Source organism: Chlorocebus sabaeus, chromosome 17, assembly GCF_047675955.1.
Source record: "Chlorocebus sabaeus isolate Y175 chromosome 17, mChlSab1.0.hap1, whole genome shotgun sequence".
Classification (NCBI taxonomy): Eukaryota; Metazoa; Chordata; class Mammalia; order Primates; family Cercopithecidae; genus Chlorocebus; species Chlorocebus sabaeus.
This window is the reverse complement of record NC_132920.1, coordinates 43,371,080-43,393,799: the sequence shown is the minus strand read 5'-3', so window position 1 is coordinate 43,393,799 and position 22,720 is coordinate 43,371,080. Positions and strand designations below refer to the sequence as shown.

The window sequence follows — 22,720 nt, the reverse complement described above, 5'->3', positions numbered from 1 at the left end:
TTCCGCACCGCCACAATGGTGCGCATGAATGTTCTGGCTGATGCTCTCAAGAGCACCAACAATGCCGAAAAGAGAGGCAAACTCCAGGTGCTTATTAGGCCGTGCTCCAAAGTCATCGTCTGGTTTCTCACTGGATGATGAAGCATGGTTACGTTGGCGAATTTGAAATCATTGATGATCACAGAGCTGGGAAAATTGCTGTGAACCTCACAGGCAGGCTAAACAAGTGTGGAGTGATCAGCCCCAGATTTGATGTGCAACTCAAAGATCTAGAAAAATGGCAGAATAATCTGCTTCCATCCCGCCAGTTTGGTTTCATTGTACTGACAACCTCAGCTGGCATCATGGACCATGAAGAAGCAAGACGAAAACACACAGGAGGGAAAATCCTGGGATTCTTTTTCTAGGGATGTAATACATATATTTACAAATAAAATGCCTCATGGACTCTGAAAAAAAAAAAGACTAAAGGGCAGAGTAATTGGTCAGTGGTTAGGAATAGGAGTTACCTGGAGTAAGTTGCCTCATCCTAGGGATAAAGCATCTTGGCGTGTTTAAGAGGATGGGAGGGAGTGATTATTCCTGCCTGAAAAATTATGAAGATCAAATAAAGCAGTTGATTGTAACCTAGTCATTACTGGTAGTGGTAGTGATATCAATTCAGTATACTACAATCAACATTTAAAAGAATAAATTAATGAGTATCACAAAAAGCAAGGGCAAATATTGTTACATAAAATGTTTGTTTGCATTATATATAGGTTGAACCCTACAAAATTGCCATTTTATAGGTCAAGAAGGTGGGATATTGTCAATTTCTTATAATTCAGTGTATGTGTGTAATGGATGACAAGATCAACTGCATTTCTTACTGCGAGTCACAATCCAAAAACTTTGAGAAATACAGAAATAAAATATGTGCAAGTGATCAGTAAAATATAGTGTGTATAGTGAATAAAATATAGTGTGTATTTTTTGTCATATAGAGATGAGGTCTCCCTATGTTGCCCAGGCTGGTCTCAAACTTCTCAGCTCAAGCGATTCGCCGCCTCCCAAAGAGCTGGGATTAAAGGCCTGAGCCACTGCGCCCAGCCCCCAATAGTTTTAAAGAGGTCACCCCTCCCCCCACTAATTTACTCTTTACAACAGGTACTTAAACATATGGAATGTGTTAGCCCAAGAGGAAGAACAGGTCAAACAGATAAATAGGTTCCAGAAGGGTTTTAGGGACCACAAATGATGCCTGGGGTCATGTTTTGTCTAAGCACCATAATATTACAGCCAAAGCCCTGGGATTTCATTCCCACCTGCCCTCTAAAGACCTTTTCATTTGAGTCCCCTAGTTTAGACACATGCAGGGGTGACATCCCTCAGCAGGGACAACTGCTGTCTGCCACATCTATAAGGGAGCGTGTCTGGGAAGAACGCAGTCCTTAGCTTCCCTCCAAATAGGCTGCCCTCTCTCCAACTTCTCCCAACTCCTGGGTCATTGCACACCAGTGTTAGTGTCACAGCTTCTCTGTCCGCTTGAGATGACCCATCTTCATGTCCTTTGTCACCACAGGGAGTCAGGAGGAGACCAATACCCACACTATCAGATTACTGCAGGTTCCAGAGCCAAAAGTATTGCTAGGGATAAAGTCAAAATCAAAAACTGTCTCATAGAGGTGTTTTATTTGGACCTTATAACATTTAAAAATCATGAGAGTTTACATAAAAATCTGAATATCTGGCCGGGCGTGGTGGCTCACACCTGTAATCCCAGCACTTTGGGAGGCTGAGGCGGGTGGATCACTTGAGGTCAGGAGTTCAAGACCAGCCTGGCCAACATGGCGAAAAGCCATCTCTACTAAAAAAAAAAAAAAAAAAAAAAAAAAAAAAAATTAGCCAGGCATAGTGGCATACACCTGTAATCTCAGTTACACGACAGGCCGAGGCTCAACCTGGGAGGCAGAGGTTGCAGTAAGCCAAGATGGGGCCACTGCACTCCAGCCTGGGCTACAGAGTGAGACTCCTTCTCAAAAAAAAAAAAAAAAAAAAGAAAGAAAGAAAAGAAAATCTGAATATCCGACCTCTCTCAAAAAAAATCAGAATTTTTGGTAACACTGGGCCTAGGTACCCACTGGAGCACTATAACCTGGAGCTGATGACAGCCACAGAAGAGGCATCTGCTCTCCACTTTACCATAGACCCCATGCAGCCTATTGAGCCCAGGCAAGCTCCCGCCTGGCTGCTCTGAAATGTGAAGTTGAAATGTTCCTCCAAAAAGGCCTGATCAGAGTAGCCCCTTGCAACAGATGGGAGCTCATGTCCACCCCAGACCATGAAGGGCCTCTGGAAGTGCATGGGAATTTCAGCCAGATCTCTCACACCACACAGATTCCACCCTGACCTTTCTTTCTTTCGTCTGATTTTTATCACCCAACTAATAACAAAACAAAAATTAAGGATTGCTTTTAAAAATTACTGTCATGGCTGGGTACAGTGATTCACACCTATAATCCCAGCACTTTTCGAGGTCAAGCTGGGAGAATCACTGGAGGCCAGGAGTTTGAGAGTAGCCTGGGCAACATACTGAGAATCCATCTCTTTAAAAACAAACAAACAAACAAACAAACAAAACGCAGCCAGGCAAGGTGGCTCATGCCTGCCTGTAATCCTAGCACTTTGGGAGGCCTAGGCGGATGGATCACCTGAGGTCAGGAGTTCAAGACCAGCTTGGCCAACATGACAAAACCCCATCTCTACTAAAAATATAAAAATTAGGCGGGCCTGGTGGTGCATGCCTTTAATCCCAGTTACTCAGCAGTCTGAGACACAGGAGAATCACTTGAATCTGGGGGACAGAGATTGCAGTGAGCCAAGATCGTGCCACTTCACTCCAGCCTGGGTGAAAGAGTGAAACTCTATCTCAAAAAAAAAAAAACAAAAACAAAAACAAAAAAAAAATTGCTGGGGCACGGTGGCACACATCTGTAGTCCTAGCTACTAAGGAGGCTGAGGCAGGAAGATCGCTTGAGCCCAGGCTGCAGTGAGCCGTGATGGCACCACTGCACTCAATCTGGGTGAGAGTAAGACCCTGTCTCAAAAAAAGAAAAAAAATACTATCAAAATATCCTAAATCTGTTTTCATTTGGAATTAACCTTTACCCAGGGATTTATCATTTTGCACAGAGGCAAAGAGGGTACCAATTGCGATGGCAGCATTAGAAGTAATGGAAAAGAATTTATGAGTCATTGTGCCCAGGAAAAGTCTGGAAAGCCACACAACCAAACACTAATAGTGCTTACCTATGGAGAGTAAGGTTTGGGAGGACAGGGGTGTGTTTTTTTTCTTTATATAAGTTTGTACCATGTGACTTGTTTGACCATCAATATGACTTTTATATTTTTCTTTTAAAATTAAGCAAAAATAGGTTGGGCGCGGTGGCTCATGCCTGCAATCCCAGCACTTTGGGAGGCTGAGGTGGGTGGATCGCTTGAGGTCAGGAGTTTGAGACCACCCTGGCCAATATGGTGAAACCCTGTCTCTACTGAAAATACAAAAAAAAATTAGCTGGGTGTGGTGGCGGGCACCTGTAATCCCAGCTTCTAGGGAGGCTGAGGCAGGAGAATCGCTTGAGCTCAGGAGGTGGAGGTTGTAGTGAGCCGAAATCAAGCCATTGCACTCCAGCCTGGGGGACAGAGCAAGACACCCTCTTAAAATAATAATAATAATAATAAAATTAAGCAAAAATAGGCTAGGTGTGGTGGCTTATGCCTGTAATCCCAGCACTTTGGGAGGCTGAGGCACGCGGATCGCTTGAGCTCAGGAATTTGAGACCAGCCTGGGCAACACGGTGAAACCCCATCTCTATGAAAAATACAAAAATTAGTTGGGCTTGGTGGTAGGCGCCTGTAGTCCCAGCTACTGGGAAGCTGAGGTGGGAGGACCCTTGAACCTGGTGGGTTGAGGATGGAGTGAGCCATGATCTACCACTATACTCCAGCCTGGGTGACAGAGTGAGACCCTATCTCAAAAAAAAAAAAAAAAAAAAAAAAAAGAAAGAAAGAAAGAAGGAAAGAGGGAGGGAGGGAGGGAAGGAAGGAAGGGAGGGCGTGAGGGAGTGAAAGGAAGGGCAATGACAGTCTCAGGAGAATAGCCATGGCAGGAGAAAAAGAAGCCTTAGGCAGGGCGCGGTGGCTCATGCCTGTAATCCCAGCACTTTGGGAGGCCGAGGCAGGCGGATCACTAGGTCAGGAGATCGAGACCATCCTGGCTAACATGGTGAAACCCCGTCTTTACTAAAAGTACAAAAAATTAGCCGGGAGTGGTGGCGGCGCCTGTAGTCCCAGCTACTCGGGAGGCTGAGGCAGGAGAATGGCGTGAACCTGGGAGGCGGAGCTTGCAGTGAGTGGAGATCACGCGACTGCACTCCAGCCAGGGCGACAGTGCAAGACTCTGTCAAAGAAAGGAAAGGGGAATGGGAAGGGAAGGGAAGGGGAGGGGAGGGGAGAGGAAGGGAGGGGAGAGGAAGGGAGGGGAGGAGAGGGGAGGGGAGGGAAGAAAGAAAAGAAGCCTCAGCCAGGGCTGGAGAAGGACTGGCCAGAGAAACTGCTGACAGTGTAAAAAAGTGAGGGAGCGCGGGGCGCGGTGGCTCACGCCTGTAATCCCAACAGTTTGGGAGGCTGAGGCGGGTGGATGACGAGGTCAGGAGATTGAGACCATCCTAACTAATACGGTGAAACCCCTAAACTAAAAATACGAAAACTTAGCCGGGCCTGGTGGCGGGCGCCTGTAGTACCAGCTACTCGGGAGGCTGAGGCAGGAGAAAGGCGTGAACCCAGGAGGCGGAGCTTGCAGTGAGCACAGATCGCGCCAATGCACTCCAGCCTAAGTGACAGAGAGAGACTCCGTCTCAAAAAAAAAAAAAAAAAAAAAAGGTGAGGGAGGAGAGTCTCTGAAGAGGAAGGTGTGGCCAACAATGTTAGCCACTATGGACTGCTCAAGGAAGAACAAGAGTTAGAAGAGGATTTAGTAATTAATGACTTTCCAGAGCAGTGCCTTTCAAATATTTCTGCATGCAACCCAGTCAGAAATCATTTTTACATTGCAACCTGTGGTCAATTAGATTATTGCTCCCAACTCTTCACACCTTCTGTTGGAATTATACATCAACATCCTTGCTGTGTGACTTTGCAGCAGGTCCTACCGGTGTTGATGTTGGGTTTTACTGTGTGACTTGCTTTGGCTAATAAAATGTTAACAGACGTGTGTGTGTGTGTGTGTGTGTGTGTGTGTGTGTTTCAGAGATGGGGTCTATTTTGCCCAGGTTGGAGTGTAGTGGCTATTCACAGGCACAATCATTGCACACTACAGCCTCAAACTCATGGGCTTAAAGTGAATGTCCTGCCTCAGCCTCCCAAGTAGCTGGGACTGCAGGCACATGCCATGGTGCCAGCTCAGACTGGTTTGAAATGTGCTTGCATGGTTTGGCTTGACCTCTTGCACTCTGCCACTGCATAAGAACATGCTCTGGGTGCCAGCAGACTAGACCTAAGCCAGACCTCCAGCCTGGCACCAAGCACAGCCAAAATCAGCCAACCCTCACCAACCTGCAGATACATGAGTCAGAAAAAAAAATCTTGTCAGCTAGTAAGATTTGGAGATTACTATGCAGTATCACCATCCAACAGTTAACTAACATACTATCCAATATATACATATATGCAGCAAATATAACATTTTGTAAAACAACAATTCCCCTTAAAGTATACAATGTAGGCCGGGCGCGGTGGCTCAAGCCTGTAATCCCAGCACTTTGGGAGGCCGAGACGGGCGGATCACGAGGTCAGGAGTTCGAGACCATCCTGGCTAACATGGTGAAACCCCATCTCTACTAAAAAATACAAAAAAGCTAGCCGGGCGAGGTGGCTGGTGCCTGTAGTCCCAGCTACTCAGGAGGCTGAGGCAGGAGAATGGCGTAAACCTGGGAGGCGGAGCTTGCAGTGAGCTGAGATCCGACCACTGCACTCCAGCTCGGGGGACAGAGCAAGACTCCGTCTCAAAAAAAAAAAAAAGTATACAATGTATTCTGATATGCCTATTATGTTTCTTTTTTCCCCTTTTTTTCTTTTTTAATGCTGGTTGCAACCCAGAGTTTGAAAAACACTGCACTAGAAAAAATTTCCCCACTTCAACACATCTGAAGGATGCATTGCATGGTGTATACTGGCAACTATGGCTCACTTACTAAGCTGTGTAACCATGGGCAAACTACCTGACTTCCCTTGAGACTCAGTTTCCTAATCTGTGAAATGGAAATAATCTTATCTGGTTAACAGAGTAGTTGGCAGAGATTAAATGAGATTAGGCATATTAAGTGACTAGTGCAGAGCAAGTCTTCAAAAACATTATTTTCTTCTTTTTTTTTCATTTGAGACAGGGTCTCGCTCTGTCACCCAGCCTGGAGTGCAGTGGTGTGAACCTCCTGGGTTCAAGAGATCCTCCCTCTTCAGCCTCCAGAATAGCTGAGACCATGGGCATACTCCACTACACGCAGCTATTTTTTTAAATTTTATTTTATTTATTTTTTTGAGACAGAGTCTCACTCTGTCGCTAGGCTGGAGTACAGTGGCACAATCTTGGCTCATTGTAACCTCCACCTCCCGGGTTCAAGCGATTCTCCTGCCTCAGCCTCCTGAGTAGCTGGGAATACAGATGCATGCACCATGCCCAGCTAAATTATATATATATATATTTTTTAGTAGAGACCATGTTGGCCAGGATGGTCTCTATCTCTTGACCTCATAAGTGCTGGGATTACAGGTGTGAGCCACTGCGCCCGGCCCCACACCCAGCTAATTAAAAAATTTTTTGTAGAGATGGAGTCTAGCCATGTTGCCCAGGCATTTCTGTCACCTTAGCCTTTTAAAGTGCTGAGATTATAGGCATGAGCCACTGTGCCTGTGGCCTGTTATTATTATTATTATTTGAGACAGAGTCTTGCTCTGTCACCCAGGCTAGAGTGCAGTGGTGCAATCTTGGCTCACTGCAACCTTCGCCTCCCGGGTTCAACCAATTATCCTGCCTCAGCTTCCCAAGCAGCTGGGACTACAGGTGTGCACCACCACGCCCAGCTAACTTTTGTATTTTTAGTAGACAGGGTTTCGCCATATTGGCCAGACTGGTCTCAAACTCCTGACCTCGTGATACACCCACCTCGGGTCCCAAAGTGCTGGGATTACAGGCGTGAGCCACTGTGCCCGGCCAGCCTGTTTTTATCTTTATTTTTTTGAGACAGGATATCACTTGATCACCCAGGCTGGAGTGCAGTGTTGTGATCATAGCTCACTGCCACCTCAAACTCCTGGGCTCGAGTGATCCTCCTGCCTCAGCCTCCTCAGTAGTTATGACTACAAGTTCATGCCATCACACCTGGCTAATTTTTAAATTTCTTGTAGAGACAGGGTCTCACTATGTTAGCCAGGCTGGTCTCAAACTCCTGGGTCCAAGTAATCCTCCTGCCTCAGTCTCCCAAAGTGTTAGGATTGTTAGGATTACAGGTGTGAACCACCATGTCTGGCCTGCTGTTATTTTTATTATTCAGAAGTTTGGTGAGGAGTGAAGGAACTAGAGCAGTTTTGGAGTTCAGGACTCATTTCTTTTGGATGGTGAACCAGGTTGAAGTTACTGGAATGAGGCAGAGGATAAATGATGACACAAGATCCAGGCATTAAGCACCATTTCTCTGCTTGGTTCTACCTACTTCGCTTCCCTCCTAGGGTCTTGAAAGGACTCAGAGACCTGAGTCTGTCACTAGCTCCTTCTCCAATCCTACTCTAACTTGCTCCCCTTCACATTTATACCCTCCCCATCTGAGCTCAAGAATTAGGCCCGTCTAGGTGACAGAGGGCTGCATAGAGTTGCACAGACAACAGGTGATCTTGCCTCCTTCATGCCTGCATGTTCACCTGCCTGCAAACTGGAGAGAAGAACCAGTATCTACCGGTTCATCCTGTCCAAGTCCCACCAGACTCCATGAAAGCACATGGCCCTTTTTCTTTTTCTTTTTTTTTTTTGAGACAGAGTCTCGCTCTGTCTCCCAGGCTGGACTGCAGTGGTGTGATCTCGGCTCACTGCAACCTATGCCTCCTGGGTTCAAGCGATTCTCCTGCCTCAGCCTCCCAAGTAGCTGGGATTATAGGCACCTGCCACCATGCCCAGCTAATTTTTGTATTTTCAGTAGAGACGGGTTTTGCCTTTTTGGCCAGGCTGGTCTCGAACTCCTGATGTCAGGTGATCCACTAGCCTCAGCCTCCCAAAGTGCTAGGATTACAGGCATGAGCCACTGCACCCGGCCCCTACACAGCCCTTTCTGATCAGTGGGGAAAGAAGGAACATCTTCCACGAGCAAGAGCAGAAAATGAATCTCAGAAACAGGTTGTAAAAAAGGCTTCTTTATTGAGAGCAGCGAGTGTAAAAACAAAAACAAAAACAAAAAAAACCAAAACAAACAAAAAACAACAATAAAAGTGTGGGGTAAGGGTGGCCCACCCTCCTCATCTCCTCCAGGGCCCACCCCTACCTCCCATGCCCACCCACCCCACGCTGCAATTACATATAAAAGCCGCCCGTGGTGCATACAAAAAGGGCGGGTTATATAGTGTCAAAAGCTCCTGAAAACTCCTTCATCTGCCAGGCACTTAGGATGAGGAAAGGAGAGAAGGGTGGGGAAGACATGGGTCTGGGTCGGTGTGCACAAGCCCACAGTGGGGAGGACTCACTTGCTGTGTCCTCTACAGTCTTGGTCTAGACCCCCAAGTGGGACCCGTGGGCCAAGAAACTCATTAACCCTGTGTGCCCAGAACTTGAGAATATTAAGGAACTCCCCCCAAACCCAGCTCATCCCAAGCCTAGCCCTCCCCAGGCAAAGTTGGCAGATGAGTGGCAGAGTTGGACCTGGTCAAGGGGAGTAGTTGAAGGCCACAAATTGGGGTTACCTGTGGCACCCACACTGTCCCTGATAGGGGAAGAGGTGGCAGGGAAAACTGCCCAGCTCAAAGCCCTAGTTGCCCAGTTTGGGTCCAAGTCAGCCTCCCAAAGGATAAGGGTGAGGAAGAGGAAAGGCCAGGCCCTGCTCAGACCTCAGCAATGCCTGTTGCACTAGGGTAGGAGCCTCAGGGCCCAGGAGGACAGGGATCTTGCCCATCATGCTGTGAGCTCCCCTTTAGAGATGTCCTCCCCTGCCCACGCCATCCTGAGGCACAGCCCGCTGGGCTCCCTCCTCACGGCTTGCTGTCCACGGGGCTGTCTCCCAGGGTGCTGGCAATCTCGCTGAAGGAGGGCCGGTCCTTGGGGCTGAGGGCCCAGCAGCGCTGCATCAGCCGATAGAGCTTGGAAGGGCAGCCCTCGGGCTGAGGAAGTCTAGCCTTCCCAGCCTGCAAATCTATAGGGAAGACAGCAGGTGCACTGTTGGCCAAAACATTCAACAACTTGTTCAACACTTTGTGGAGCTTGCAGTTCATACAAGCAGCCCCCCAAGGATGCCTCTGGGGCAATGCTGGCCAGTAGTAGGTGGGTACTCGCAACGGAAAAAGATGACTGCCTTGGCCCCGCTCACTCCAGCTGGTAAGACGGGGTCCATGCACAGGAGCTGAAGTGGGTCGGCGGACAGGCGTCAGAGTGGCTGGAGTGGGCACTGGGGGCAAAAGCTATCTACCAACAATATAGAAGTATTGCAGTATTTCTGGCCGGGTATGATGGCTCACGCCTGTAATCCCAGCACTTTGGGAGGCCGAGGCGGGTGGATCACGAGGTCAGGAGTTTGAGACCAGCCTGACCAACATAGTGAAGCACCCCCGTCTCTACTAAAAATACAAAAATTAGCTGGGCGTGGAGGCACGTGCCTGTAATCCCAGCTACTAGGGAGTCTGGGGCAGGAAAATTGCTTGAACCCAGGAGATGGAAGTTTCAGTGAGTGGAAATCACGCCACTGCACTCTAGCCTGGGCGACACAGCAACACTCCGTTTCAAAAAAAAAAAAAAAGTATTGCAGTATTTTAACAACCAGAGTGGTCATATCTGTGTGCCTGCTCAGTAGCAGCCCTGAGAGGGGAGGTAGGCGGAACCGGCCCTGGGGCCCTGAGCAGGCCCCATCTGGAATCATCCCCGAGCAGTGCGGCTGCCTACCTGCCAGCACTTCATCATCTGCCTGCCCACCATGGGGCATCTCTCCATGTGTAAATACTTCCCACATCAGCACACCGAAGGCCCAGACATCAGACTTGGTAGAGAAGTCCCCCTCCAGGATGGCCTCAGGGGACATCCAGCGCAGCGGCACCCAGGCCTGGCGGAAGTGGTAGTACTCACTGCAGGAGAGAAGCAACCCAGGGGTTAGGTGGGGTGGGAAGCGCGGCCTGGCACTGCAGCCTCATCCCCCCATCTGGAACTCATCCCCAAGCCAGGGCCCAGCTCTTCTACATACAGACACCAAGAAATTGGTCACATGTATGCTGAGCATGGGAGTACACTAGACAAAATCTGGAGGTAACCACATGGGGTTTGACGGTTAAAAAATTCCATTAAGAATCAAACTTTGCCTAAATGTTAACAGAAAAGTTAATAGTCATACGTACTTTCTATATTGGTTGTAAAAATGTAAAAACTAAAAACCATTAAATGGAAAGAGCTTTATTAGTGATAAACCAATCCTCACTACAGCTATAGTCAGACAAATGGGGGTGACCTGAAACCAGGCGGACTCGAGGGGATGTTCCCGGCAGCGCTGCAGAGCCCACATAGGCTGTCTAGAGCAAGCTCTGGCAGGGGGACTGAGGCATAAGTCTCAGACTTCGAAATAATAATGACTGAATTCAGGAAGTTACAGAGGGAGCCATATAAATCCTTATCATATTTGCCTATTTTTAAAAAAGATTTATTTATTCTTTTAATCACTAGAGATATTGTACAACCACCAAGAGTGTGCACTGGGTGGGAACCCTGCTGCACCTTTGGAAAAAGGATGAGAAAGCTCTTTCCTATCCCAGGCCCTCCAACTTTGGACTAAGCAGGGACTAAACCCTTTCCCACTACCCCCTAAACTATCTGTCCTCTGCCCCTCACCCTCTGGGAAAAAATGGGGAGCCCCCACCCCACGCATGCCCTTCTACCTGTTGTATACATCCTTGCTGAGGCCCAGAGCAGACACCTTCACTTGTCTCTGGGCGCTGACCAGGCAGTTACGTGCAGCCAAGTCCTTATGCACAAAGCGGTTGTTGGACAGGTGCTCCATGCCCAGGGCTACCTGGGTGCACAGGGCCACCTGGAGAGATAAAGGGGCCTGTGAGAGCAGCCCAGGACTAGGCGTCAAGCTGACCACCCTCAACACAACCCTTGGTAGGGTTTCAACGCTATTGGTGTGCTGCGTAGGAAGCCCAGAAGCACGATAGCCGCATGTTCCTTCTCTGTAAAATGGGGATAATAAACGTACCTGCCTTCCTGGGTTGTTAGAAGACTGAATTAAGCAAATTAAAGTGTCTGACACCATGCTAAGACACAGCAAGTGCCAGATTAAGTGAGTGCCACATGGGCCTAGGGACACACACATAGCAACGATCTGTCCAGTGAAAAGTGAGCGGGCAGAAATCATAGCTGGTATTTTTTATTTTCAAGTGACAGGGTCTTGCTTGTCACCCAGGCTAGAGTGCAGTGACACGATCACAGCTCACTGTAGCCTCTAAACTGGGCTCAAGCAGTCCTCCAATCTCAGTGTTCCAAGCAGCTAGGACTACAGGTGTCCATCACCATGCCCTGCTTTTGTTTTGTTTTGTTTTGTTTGTTTTTGAGACAGGTTCTCACTCTGTCGCCCAGGCTGGAGTGCAGTGGCATGATCTCAGCTCACTGCAACCTCCGCCTCCCGGGTTCCAGTGACTCTCATGCCTCAGCCTTCCAAGCAGCTGGGATTACAGGTGCCCACCACGACACCCAGCTAATTTTTGTATTTTTAGTAGAGACAAGGACCATGTTGGTCAGGCTGGTCTTGAATTCCTGACCTCAAGTGATCAGGCTGCCTCAGCCTCCCAGAGTGCTGGGATTACAGGCGTGAGCCACTGCACCCGGCCTCAGACTTTAATTCTAATGCCAATGGGTTGTTTCCAGTTTGGGGCTATTCAGAACAGTGTTATGAACACTTTTATAAGTGTACACATGTATGAGTTTCTCTAAGAGACCTAAGAGGAAGTCTAGAATATGAATATCTCTAGCGATACAAAATAATGCCCAACTCTTTTCCAAAGTGTAAGAGAGCTGAGGAGATTTTTCATTCACTAATACTCTTTGTTGAATTTTGAGCCAATGTGAATATATTATACACTATACATGAAACATAACTAAACTATAATAACTTTTTTTTTTTTTTTAGACGGAGTGTTGCTCTATTGCCAAGCTGGAGTGCAGTGGCGTGATCTTGGCTCACTGCAACCTCCCCATCCCAGGTTCAAGCGATTCTCCTGCCTCAGCTTCTCAAGTAGCTTGGATTACAGGCACGTACTACCACACCCAGCTAATTTTTGTATTTTTTCTAGTAGAAATGAGGTTTCACCATGTTGGCCAGGCTGCTCTAGAACTCCTAACCTCGTGATACACCCGCCTCGGCCTCCCAAAGCGCCAGGATTACAGGCGTGAGCCACCGCGCCCGGCCACATTAACATTTCCAAAGTATATATGAATGCACTGAACAAATATAAATTGAAGCCAGGCACCTGCAGTCCCAGCTACTCAAGAGGGTGGGGTGGGAGAATTGCTTGAGCCCAGGAGTTCAAAGCCAGCCTGGGCAACACTGTGAGATGCTATCTCTTTTTTAAAAAAAAACTGAGTATCTACCACGTGCCATATACAGTGGGTGCTGGTGGAATATAACAGGGCTGGCCGAAGCAGGGCTCTTGATGGGGTGCTGCGGCCAGGTCACTTAGTGCAAATAAGAAACCACCTATTCACAGAGAAGGGGAAGGGCCATTGGGTGGGCACCGGCCTTGTGGGCACACAAGGCCGGCTGCCTCTCCCCACACGTGCTTTGTGAGGCAGGGCTCAGCCTCAGCTTCTTCGAGGCGCCCATGGCGAGGCTAGTGCCAAAGCCTGGCACTTCCCTACCACTGCAGCCGCCTCTCTGGGTCACATCACTGCTGATGGACTGTCTGCCCAACAGTTGGCACAGAGGTGGGACTGCTGGCTACTGAGCTGGCCCTTCAGCATCCCTGGCTAGCTCAGAGCAGATTCTCCTGCCTGGCTCCCAGAGGTCACAAGACGGCCAGCAGAGGTGCCAAGCCCGAATGCTATGAGAGGGGACACTCCAAAGACATCTCTTCTTGGTTTTCTTGGGCACTGGCCAGTGACATCCCTGTGGGCCCCACTGCCTCCACTGGTGGTTTGCTAACTATGGTCACAATCTGTATGTCATAAAACCAAATTAGGGAATCTTAGCCAGCATTAAAGAAAAAAAAAGGGAATAGAAAATAGAGTGCATCACACTTAATATGAACATCATTCATGAAATGTTTTCATCTTAAAAATATAGGGCTGGGGACGGTGGCTCACGCCTGTAATCCCAGCACTTTGGGAGGCCGAGGTGGGTGGATCATGAGGTCAGGAGTTCAAGACCAGCCTGACTAATATGGTGAAACCCCATCTCTACTAAAAATACAAAAATTAGCTTGGTGTGGTGGCAGTCGCCTATAATTCCAGCTACTCAGGAGGCTGAGGCAGGAGAACTGCTTGAACCCTGGAGGCGGAGGTTGCAGTGAACCGAGATCGCGCCACTGCACTCCAGCCTGGGCAAAAGAGCAAGACTCCATCTTAAAAAAATAAAATAAATAAAATAAAAAATAAAAATATATACGTATGTGTGTATTGGGTTGTGATGCAAAATATACTTTTTGCTAATGTGGGTTCCAATCAAAAAGTTTTTAAAAACAAAGCTATAAAGTTTAAAAAAAAAAAAAAGTCTAAATCTGTGCTATCCTATACAGTAGCCACTATCCCCATGTGGCTATTTAAATTTAATTAAAAACTTTTTTTTTGTTTGTTTTTTGAGAGACAGGGTGTCTATTGCCTAGGCTGGAGCGCAGTGGCGCAATCACAGTTCACTGCATCTTCAACCTCCCAGGCTCAAGTGATCCTCCCACCTCAGCCTCCATAGTAGTTGGAACTATTGGCATACACCACCATGCCTGGCTAATTTTATTTGTTTATTTATTTATTTATTTATTTAGAGACTGAGTCTCACTCTGTCACTCAGGCTGGAGTGCAGTGGCACTATCTAGGCTCACTGCAACCTCCGCCTCCCGGGTTCCAGTGATCTTCCTGGAATTACAGGTACCCACCACCATGCACTGCTCATTTTTTTATTTTTAGTAGAGACGGGGTTTCACCATTTTGGCCAGGCTGGTCTTGAACTGCCCTTAAGTGATCCCCCTGCCTCGGTCTCCCAAAGTGCTGGATTACAGGCATGAGCCACCACGCCCAGCCTATTTTTACTTTTTATAGACAGTCTCACTTTGTTGCCTAGGCTGGTCTCAAACTCCTGGCCCAAGCAATCCTTCCACCTTGGCCTCCCAAAGTGGTAGGATTACAGGTATGAGGCACTGCACCTGGCTTTAAGTTAATTAAAACTCAGTACGTTTAAAATTCAATTCTGGTTGGCACAATAGCTCATGTTGGCCTGTAATTCCAGCGGTTTGAGAAGCTGATGTGGGAGGACTGATTGAGCCTAGGAGTTTGAGACAAGCCTGGACAACATAGTGAGACCCCATCTCTACAAAAAATTTAAAAATTAGACAGGTGTGGTGGTGGGTGCCTGTAGTCTCAGCTACTCAGGAGGCTGAAGTGAGAGGATCACTTGGGCCCCGGAGGTCAAGGTGGCAGTGAGTCATGACTGCACCACTGCATTCCAGCCTGGGTGACGGAATGAGACCCTGTCTCAAAAAATAAAATACAGGCCAAGTTGGTGGCTCATGCCTGTAATCCCAGCACTTTAGGAGGCCAAGATGGGTCGATCATGAGGTCAGGAGATTGAGACCATCCTGCCTAACACACGGTGAAACCCCATCTCTACTAAAAATACAAAAAAATAATCTGGGTATGGTGGCGGGCACCTGTAGTCCCAGCTACTCGGGAGGCTGGGGCAGAAGAATGGTGTGAACGCAGAAGGCGGAGCTTGCAGCGAGCCGAAATCGCACCACTGCACTCCAGCCTGGGCAACAGAGTGAGACTCCATCTCAAAATAAATAAATAAATAAATAATAAATAAATAAATAAATAAAATAAAATAAAATAAAATAAAATAAATTCAGGCCGGGTGTGGTGGCTCACGCCCGTAATCCCAGCACTTTGGGAGGCCGAGGCAGGCGGATCACTTGAGGTCAGGAGTTCGAGACCAGCCTGGCCAACGTGGTGAAACCCCATCTCTACTAAAATTACAAAAAATAGCCAGGTGTGGTGGCACGCACCTGTAATCCCAGCTACTCAGGGGGCCGAAGTCAGGAGAATCATTTGAACCTAGGAGGCGGAGGCTGCAGTAAGCCGAGGTCCTGCCACTGCACTCCAACCTGGTCAACAGGGTAAGACTGTCTCTAAAAAACAAAACAAAACAAAACAAAACAAAACAAAACAAAATTCAGTTCTGCTGCTGCTTTAGCCAAATTCCAAGTGTACAGTTGCTATATGAAGCTAGTGACAACTGTACTGACCAGCACAGATATGGTACATTCCCATCATCATCTTGATCAGTGCTGCCTGATCAAGCTCTAACAGGCAGCGCATTAATGCAGAGGTGCTAAATGAATGACGTAATTAGAGTTGGGAAAAACCTCATCCAGACGGAGTCTCACTCTGTCGCCCAGGCGGGAGTGCAGTGACACAGTCTCAGTTCACTGCAACTGCCGCCTCTCAAGTTCAAGCAATTCTTGTGCCTCAGCCTCCCAAGCAGCAGGACTACAGGCACGCGCCACCATGCCTGGCTAATTTTTGTATTTTTAGTAGAGACGGGGTTTCACCATGTTGGCCAGGCTGGTCTCCAACTGACCTTAAATGATCTGCCTGCCTCGGCCTCCTGAAGTGCTGGGATTACAGGCCTGAGCCACTGTGCCTGGCTACTTTTGGTACATTTCTTTATCAACAGTGAAGACACAAAATCTCAGGATAGCTTTCAACTAAACGTGTAACCAGTGAGGAAGGTTAAAGAAGAGGGTGGGTGGGCTGGGAGCAGTGGCTCTCGTCTGTAATTCCAGCACTTTGGGAGGCCGAGGTGGGCAGATCATAAGGTCAGGAGATCGAGACCATCCTGGCTAACATGGTGAAACCCCGTCCCTACTAAAAAAAAAAAAAAAAAAAACAAAAAACTAGCCAGGCGTGGTGGTGGGTGCCTGTAGTCCCAGCTACTCAAGAGGTTGAGGCAGGAGAATGGCGTGAACCTGGGAGGTGGAGCTTGCAGTGAGCTGAGATCACGCCACTGCACTTCAGCCTGGGCGACAGAGGGAGACTCTGCCTCAAAAAAAAAAAAAAAAAGGGAGGGGTGCTGGGCACGGTGGCTCACCCCTGTAATCCCAGCACTTTGGGAGGCCTAGGCAGGCAGATCACGAGGACAGGAGATTGAGACCATCCTGGCTAACACGGTGGAACCCCATCTCTACTAAAAATACAAAAAAATTAGCTGGGCGTGGTGGCGGGCACCTGTAGTCCCAGCTACTCGGGAGGCTGAGGCAGGAGAATGGCGTGAACCCAGGAGGTGGAGCTTGCAGTGAGCCGAGATCGCGCCATTGCACTCCAGCCTGGGCAACAGAGCGAGACTCTGTCTTAAAAAGAAAAAAAAAAAGAAGATGGCGGGTGGATAGCCTGCCAGGATTCTGGGCCTCTCTGGGAAGTACACTGGGGTCTCCATGAAAAGCAGAGTCTGGCCAGGTGCAGTAGCTCACACCTGTAATCTCAGCACTCTGGGAGGCCAAGGTGGGTGAATCACAAGGTCAGGAGTTCAAGACCAGCCTGGCCATTATGGTGAAACCCTGTCTCTACTAAAAATACAAAAATTAGTCCGGTATGGTAGTGGGCTACTGTAGTCCCAGCTACTTGGGAGGCTGAGGCAGGAGAATTACTTGAACTTGGGAGGCGGAGGCTGCAGTGAGCCGAGATCGTGCCACTGCATCCCAGGCTGGGTGATAGAGCAAGACTACGTCTCAAAAAAAAAGCTGAGTCTACATCTCTAAAATAACCCCTGGAGCACCGTCCTCAGAACGCCCCACGTGCACTGGTGGTAAAGGGGCCGGGCTGCTTCAGTGGCCATCATAAACACAGCCAACTCCACTTCAGGTTTCAAAATCCCAGGGCATTGTCCAACCTTGCTTGATTCTCTGTAAGCGGCAGGCAAAGGTTTTGGTAACGTGCCTTCATCAGACTTGTGAGTCCCCTCGGCCTGCTCTCTCTGATCTGGCTCACAAGCTAAACAATCTACTGCTAGTCAAGGTAAACAGAAGAGGGTGGACTTGGCATGGTAACTGCTTGCTATCTTTCCAGAGAGGTGGTGCTTCCGGAAATACTGGCTAAGCAAGGGCAGTAAAAGAGAATTCTGTTAGACTCAAGCCAATTAGGTGTTTCCTTGACGCTGGGCAAGATGCCATCAGATAGCCACTGGATTAATTCTCAAATACTGTTATAAAAGACCCATTCTTTGGTAAAGATCAGACCCACCCCTTCCTTTCCAATTTTAACACCCCAGGGGTTTGCCCATGTTCTGGCTAACCCACTGTGATGCTACTGAGATCTTCTCACAAGAGGCCTTCTGTTTCCTGCCACGGCATCTGACTGCATAAAGCGTGGTCCACCAGGTGTGCTAAGCTGATCCTGCTTCTCATCGCATCATTAGTTCACAGGTGATCCACGGAGCAATTACAAACTACAGCTCTCTGACATCGTCTTATCAGCTACTCTAGACGGCATTACCTACCATTATGCCAACACCCAGGACCCATGTCTTTGATTTCTATCACTACCTCACTGCTCTCTTAAAATCCTCCTGAGGCTCCCCTCAGCCCACTCACACCCAATATGGCACTTTGGTTCCAACTCTAGCTGGCCAGGAAACACCCTGCCTACCACTCCACCTCCCTAGAATATTTAAGTTTTCCCCCTTCTGTTCTAGGTCCTAGGAGTATAAAGTGACAGAGCAGCTCACTACATAATTAGCACAATAAAGTACCTACAAGTTTTAGTTCATCTTCCCCAAGAATTTTCATTTTCATGGAATCCTCAAAAGCAGTGCTTTTCAAACTGCTGATCGAGACCCACATGGGTCTCGAAACCAGTTTAGTGGACTGAGGAAAAAAAAAAAGGATAGAAAAGAGGCCGGGCATGGTGGCTTATGCATGCAATCCCAGCACTTTGGGTGGCTGAGGCAGGAGGATTACTTGAACCCAGGAGTTCAAGACCAGCCTGGGCAACACGGCGAGACCCCCATCTCTACAAAAAAAATAAAAATAAATAGAAAGAGGACAGGATAGAAAACATCAAGTGTTGGCCGGGTGCGGTGGCTCACGCCTGTAATCCCAGCACTTTGGGAGGCTGAGGTGGGTGGATCACAAGGTCAGGAGATCGAGACCATCCTGGCTAACATGGTGAAATCCCATCTCTACTAAAAAACAAAAAGTTAGCTGGGCGTGGTAGCAGGCGCCTGTAGTCCCAGCTACTCGGGAGGCTGAGGCAGGAGAATGGCATAAACCCAGGAGGCAGAGCTTGCAGTGAGTCGAGATCTCGCCACTGCACTCCAGCCTGGGCAACAGAGCAAGACTCTGTCTCAAAAAGAAAAGAAAAAAAGAAAACATCAAGCACATCAAACACAATGTTGTGAAAGTTTAATTTTAGTTACATGAGCCTGCATACTAGATCATGAGTAAAATGCGTTCCTTTTTTGTTATTAAGTGATGCAGGTCTTGCTATGTCACTCAGGCTGGCCTCAAACTCCTGGGCCCAAGGGATCCTCCGGCCTCAGCCTTCCAAGTAGCCGGGATTACAGGCATATACTACCGTACCATCTTAAAATGCATTTCCTAAAAGGGATTATAATCAAAAAGCATTTCAAAGCTACTAGTCTCCACCAGGGCTCCTTGAACTTTAATGAGCTTAGGAATTAGCTGGAGAGCTTGTTTGAAAAATTCAGGTCTTCAGACCTCACTCTTAAATACTCTCTAATTCCCTCCTTCTGAGTCATGGTCCAGAAATCTACTTTTTTTTGTTTTGTTTTGAGACAGGGTTTGATTCCTGTTGCCCAGGCTGGAGTACACTGGCAAGATCTCAGCTCACTGCAACCTCCGCCACCCAGGCTCAAGCTATTCTCCTGCTTCAGCCTCCCGAGTAGCTGGAATTACAGGCACGTGACACCATGCACAGGTACTTTTTGTACTTTTAGTAGGGACGTGGTTTCCCATGTTGGCCAGGCTGGTCTCGAACTCCTGGCCTCGAGTGATCTGCCCGCCTCGGCCTCCCGAAGTGCTGGGATTACACGTATGAGCCACCATGCCTGGCCTGCATTTTTCTTTTTTTTTTTTTTTTTTTTGAGACAAAGTCTCGCTCTTGTCTTCCAGGCTAGAGTGCAATGGCACAATCTTGGCTCACTGCAACCTTCGCCTCCTGGGTTCAAGTGATTCTCCTGTCTCAGCCTCCCAAGTAGCTCAGATTACAGGCACCTGCCATCATGCCTGGCTAATTTTTGTATTTTTAGTAGAGATGGGGTTTCACCATGTTGGCCAGGCTGGTCTCGAACTCCTGACCTTGTGATCCACCTGCCTTGGCCTCCCAAAGTGCTGGGATTACAGGTGTGAGCCACCGCGCCCTGCTTTTTTTTTTTTTTTTTTTTTTTAAAGCATCCTCTCTATGTAATGCAGAGTATTGTCCCTGGAGAGTGTAGAACCCAACTTATTAAAGCTCCCCCATCATATTTAAGACACTATGGCAAAAAAAAGTGTGAAAAAGATGTTTAGCAAAGATGGTAATGATTTGCAGTCAAATAGAGTGCCTTAGATCACATGACAAAGGTAACTGACTTCCTGTAAGCCTATGTCTCAACCCAGCCAGAGAATCCCACCTTGACTCCCCTGACTCCTGAAGCCATTCCCTTCCTGCCATTCAACTACTTCCTGTCCTTGCAAACTAAACTTAAATGGTTTTCTCTACTAGGAAAACTTCTTTGTTAACCACAACCATCTGTCCACCTGAAGGACATGGGTGTCTTCAACATCTCTTAAGGCCTCCCACTTGCTTTCTGTTTTACCTCAAGTCTGTAAGGCACAGGTCATACTCATGTACCTAATCTCTCCGCTAGATCATAAGTGCCCCAAGGGCAACATGCCTGTCCATTTTTTTTTTCTTCTTTGAGATAGGATTGTGCTCTGTTGCCCAGGCTGGAGTGCAGTGCTGCAATCATGGCTCACTGCAGCCTCAACCTCCTGGGCTCCAGTAATTCTTCCTCCTCAGCCTTGAAAGTTGCTGGGACTACAGGCACGCCCCCGTGCCCGGTTACCTTTTTATTTGTTATAGAGACCGGGTCTTGCTATGTTGCCCAGGTTGGTCTCAAACTCCTGAGTTGAAGCAATCCTCCTGCCTTAGCCTCCCACTGCACCTAGCTGATGCCTGTTTTAATTTTGCATTCCCAAGGGCCCTTGGGGCCACACCTGGCTCTGTGAGGATTCACTGGCTCTGTGAGTGTCCTAATTTGTGAGCTCTTCAGTCCTGAAATCTCACTTAGCTGGTGTAGCAAGTCCCATCCTGTGGCTTCTCCTCTACAGCCACTATACAGAGTTCCTGCAGCTTCATGGGGATGGAAGTAGGGGTGTGGTGTCAGGAGGCCAGGTCACTTGTCCTGTCTGGGTCTTAGTAAATTCACATGTAATAAGAGGGGGCCAGCCTGAAGGGCACAGAGCTGCTTCCCCAGAGACTGGGGGCAGCCAAGGTCCCATTCACCTGACTCATCTGCCAGCCATGCCTTTCTGTTTTGCCTCTAGAGTCTGTGACCTGGGACAGCCTAGCAGGCAAGGAATGGTCCCCTGGGAGAAAGGGCAGAGCCTTCTGCCTACCCTGCCCCGAGCTCTGATTTGGTTTATGAGGTCATTTCACTGCCAGCTTGGAAGCAGACTCTCCAGTCACATGGAAGGAAGTAGATCCATTTCAGAGGGGAGAGGCGGCGGCTGTGGACAAGAACCTGAGGGAAGGAAGAAGGGGCCGGGCCACAGCAAGCCCCGGGCACTGGAAAGGTATGGACTGAGGTGGAAGGGGGTAGCAGGCAAGTTTTCCCTTCTTCACTATTTCAACTGAGGTCTGCTCCACCACAGGGGCCCCAGCCAGGGCTCTGTGCCCAGAACAATCTCTGCGCAGAAGGCAGGAGGAAAACTAGAAGGAAAGCCTGGGCAGCTACAACCCAAGGGAGAGGGCAAGATGCAAACCACAGACGGGGAAACCCAGGCAGGCAGCCCATTCACAGAAGAGTCTTCTCCACTTAGAGCTGAAGAAACAAGCTCAGGCCCACACCTAGCCCAGCAGGCCCCTGCACTCGGACTGCTTGCTGCTTCTCCAGCTCAGAGCTCACTGCAGATGGGCAGGCGTCCTGCTCCAATGTAAGCTCCTGCCCAGGGGCAAGGTCCGAGGGTAGCTCTTCTCCGTGAAGCCAGCATGGCAATGCAAAGCCAGTTCCAGGATACATGACCTGGGACAGGTCATACAACCTCGTAAGCCTCAATGTCTTCATCCACAAAATGGGGATAGTAGTATATATTTCAGAGGACTACCATGATAATTACGGTAACAGATGTGAAGTTCTTACCATAGGGCCTGGCCCATAGAGAGCCCTCAATAAATGGTGCCTCTGTTGCTCCCTGGGCACCCTCTCCCTCCCTCCTTCACTCCGTCCTCACCTTCTGCTTGGTGCTGAGGGGCTGTGACTTCAATTTTTCATCCTTGCTCTTGGAAATCCTCAGGAACTGCTTGAGGTCTCCCTAAGGGAAAAGCCAGGCATCATGCTCAGGTCAGTGCAGAGCCATTGGCTGTAAAGCCTCAGACAAAGCAGGTGCTCGCAGAATTCCTGCCTGGGGAGGCAGTGAGAAGGCCTAAGCTAGCCTGGGCCCCTTTCCTGGGGAAAGTTCACTGCGAGTACAGAACTTTAAAAACATACAGGAGACGTCTCCTAGAGGCTCTCTCAGTCAGAAAGAGAGGAGAATTGGCATTTTTACCCCAAGGGGAACCTCCAGACAGGTGGGGCAGCAGAGCCCCTATCTTCAGTGAGCCAAGAGGAAAACAGTCCCCTACCCTCTGTCCTCAAATATTCCGAAGAGGAAACCCCTGTCCTCCAGAGCTTTACAATTTAATAGAAACAAACAGAGGAGAACGCCAGCAGCAGAAACATACATCAAGCATTCATAAGTACTTGTTTGTTTGTTTTTAACTTTTTGTAGAGACAGAGTCTTGCTATGTTGACCAGTCTGGTCTCAGACTCCTGGTCTCAAGTGATCCTCCTGCCTCAGCTTCCCAAAGTGCTGGGATTACAAGTGTGAACCACTGTGCCCAGTTGCACTAAGTACTTGTTAATGGAAAGATTGATAGGACTCCTGCCTGCTCTTGCCCCAGAGCTAGGGATTTGACAAGCAGCAGTTTGAGGACCATGGGGTGAGGGCTAGGACCAGTTGGGGAATGAAGAGAAAGGCGCAGCTC

The 22,720-nt window shown here is 48.5% G+C and overlaps 1 protein-coding gene and 1 pseudogene across 1 annotated transcript in view; one reads left to right on the top strand and one right to left on the bottom strand.

Annotated features, from left to right (window-relative positions):
* LOC103221473 (small ribosomal subunit protein uS8-like) lies at window positions 1-960 on the top strand (annotated as a pseudogene).
* Window positions 961-8,423: 7,463 nt separating this feature from the next.
* Window positions 8,424-22,720, bottom strand: part of PTK7 (protein tyrosine kinase 7 (inactive)) — an 82,086-nt gene continuing 67,789 nt past the window's right edge. The window contains exons 17-20 of the mRNA XM_007972503.3: window positions 21,928-22,008; window positions 11,152-11,303; window positions 10,172-10,350; window positions 8,424-9,428 (exon numbers count right to left, since the gene is read on the bottom strand). Coding sequence (XP_007970694.1) covers window positions 9,268-9,428; window positions 10,172-10,350; window positions 11,152-11,303; window positions 21,928-22,008 — 573 coding nt within the window. The 3' untranslated portion in view covers window positions 8,424-9,267. The remainder of the gene's footprint in view (window positions 9,429-10,171; window positions 10,351-11,151; window positions 11,304-21,927; window positions 22,009-22,720) is intronic.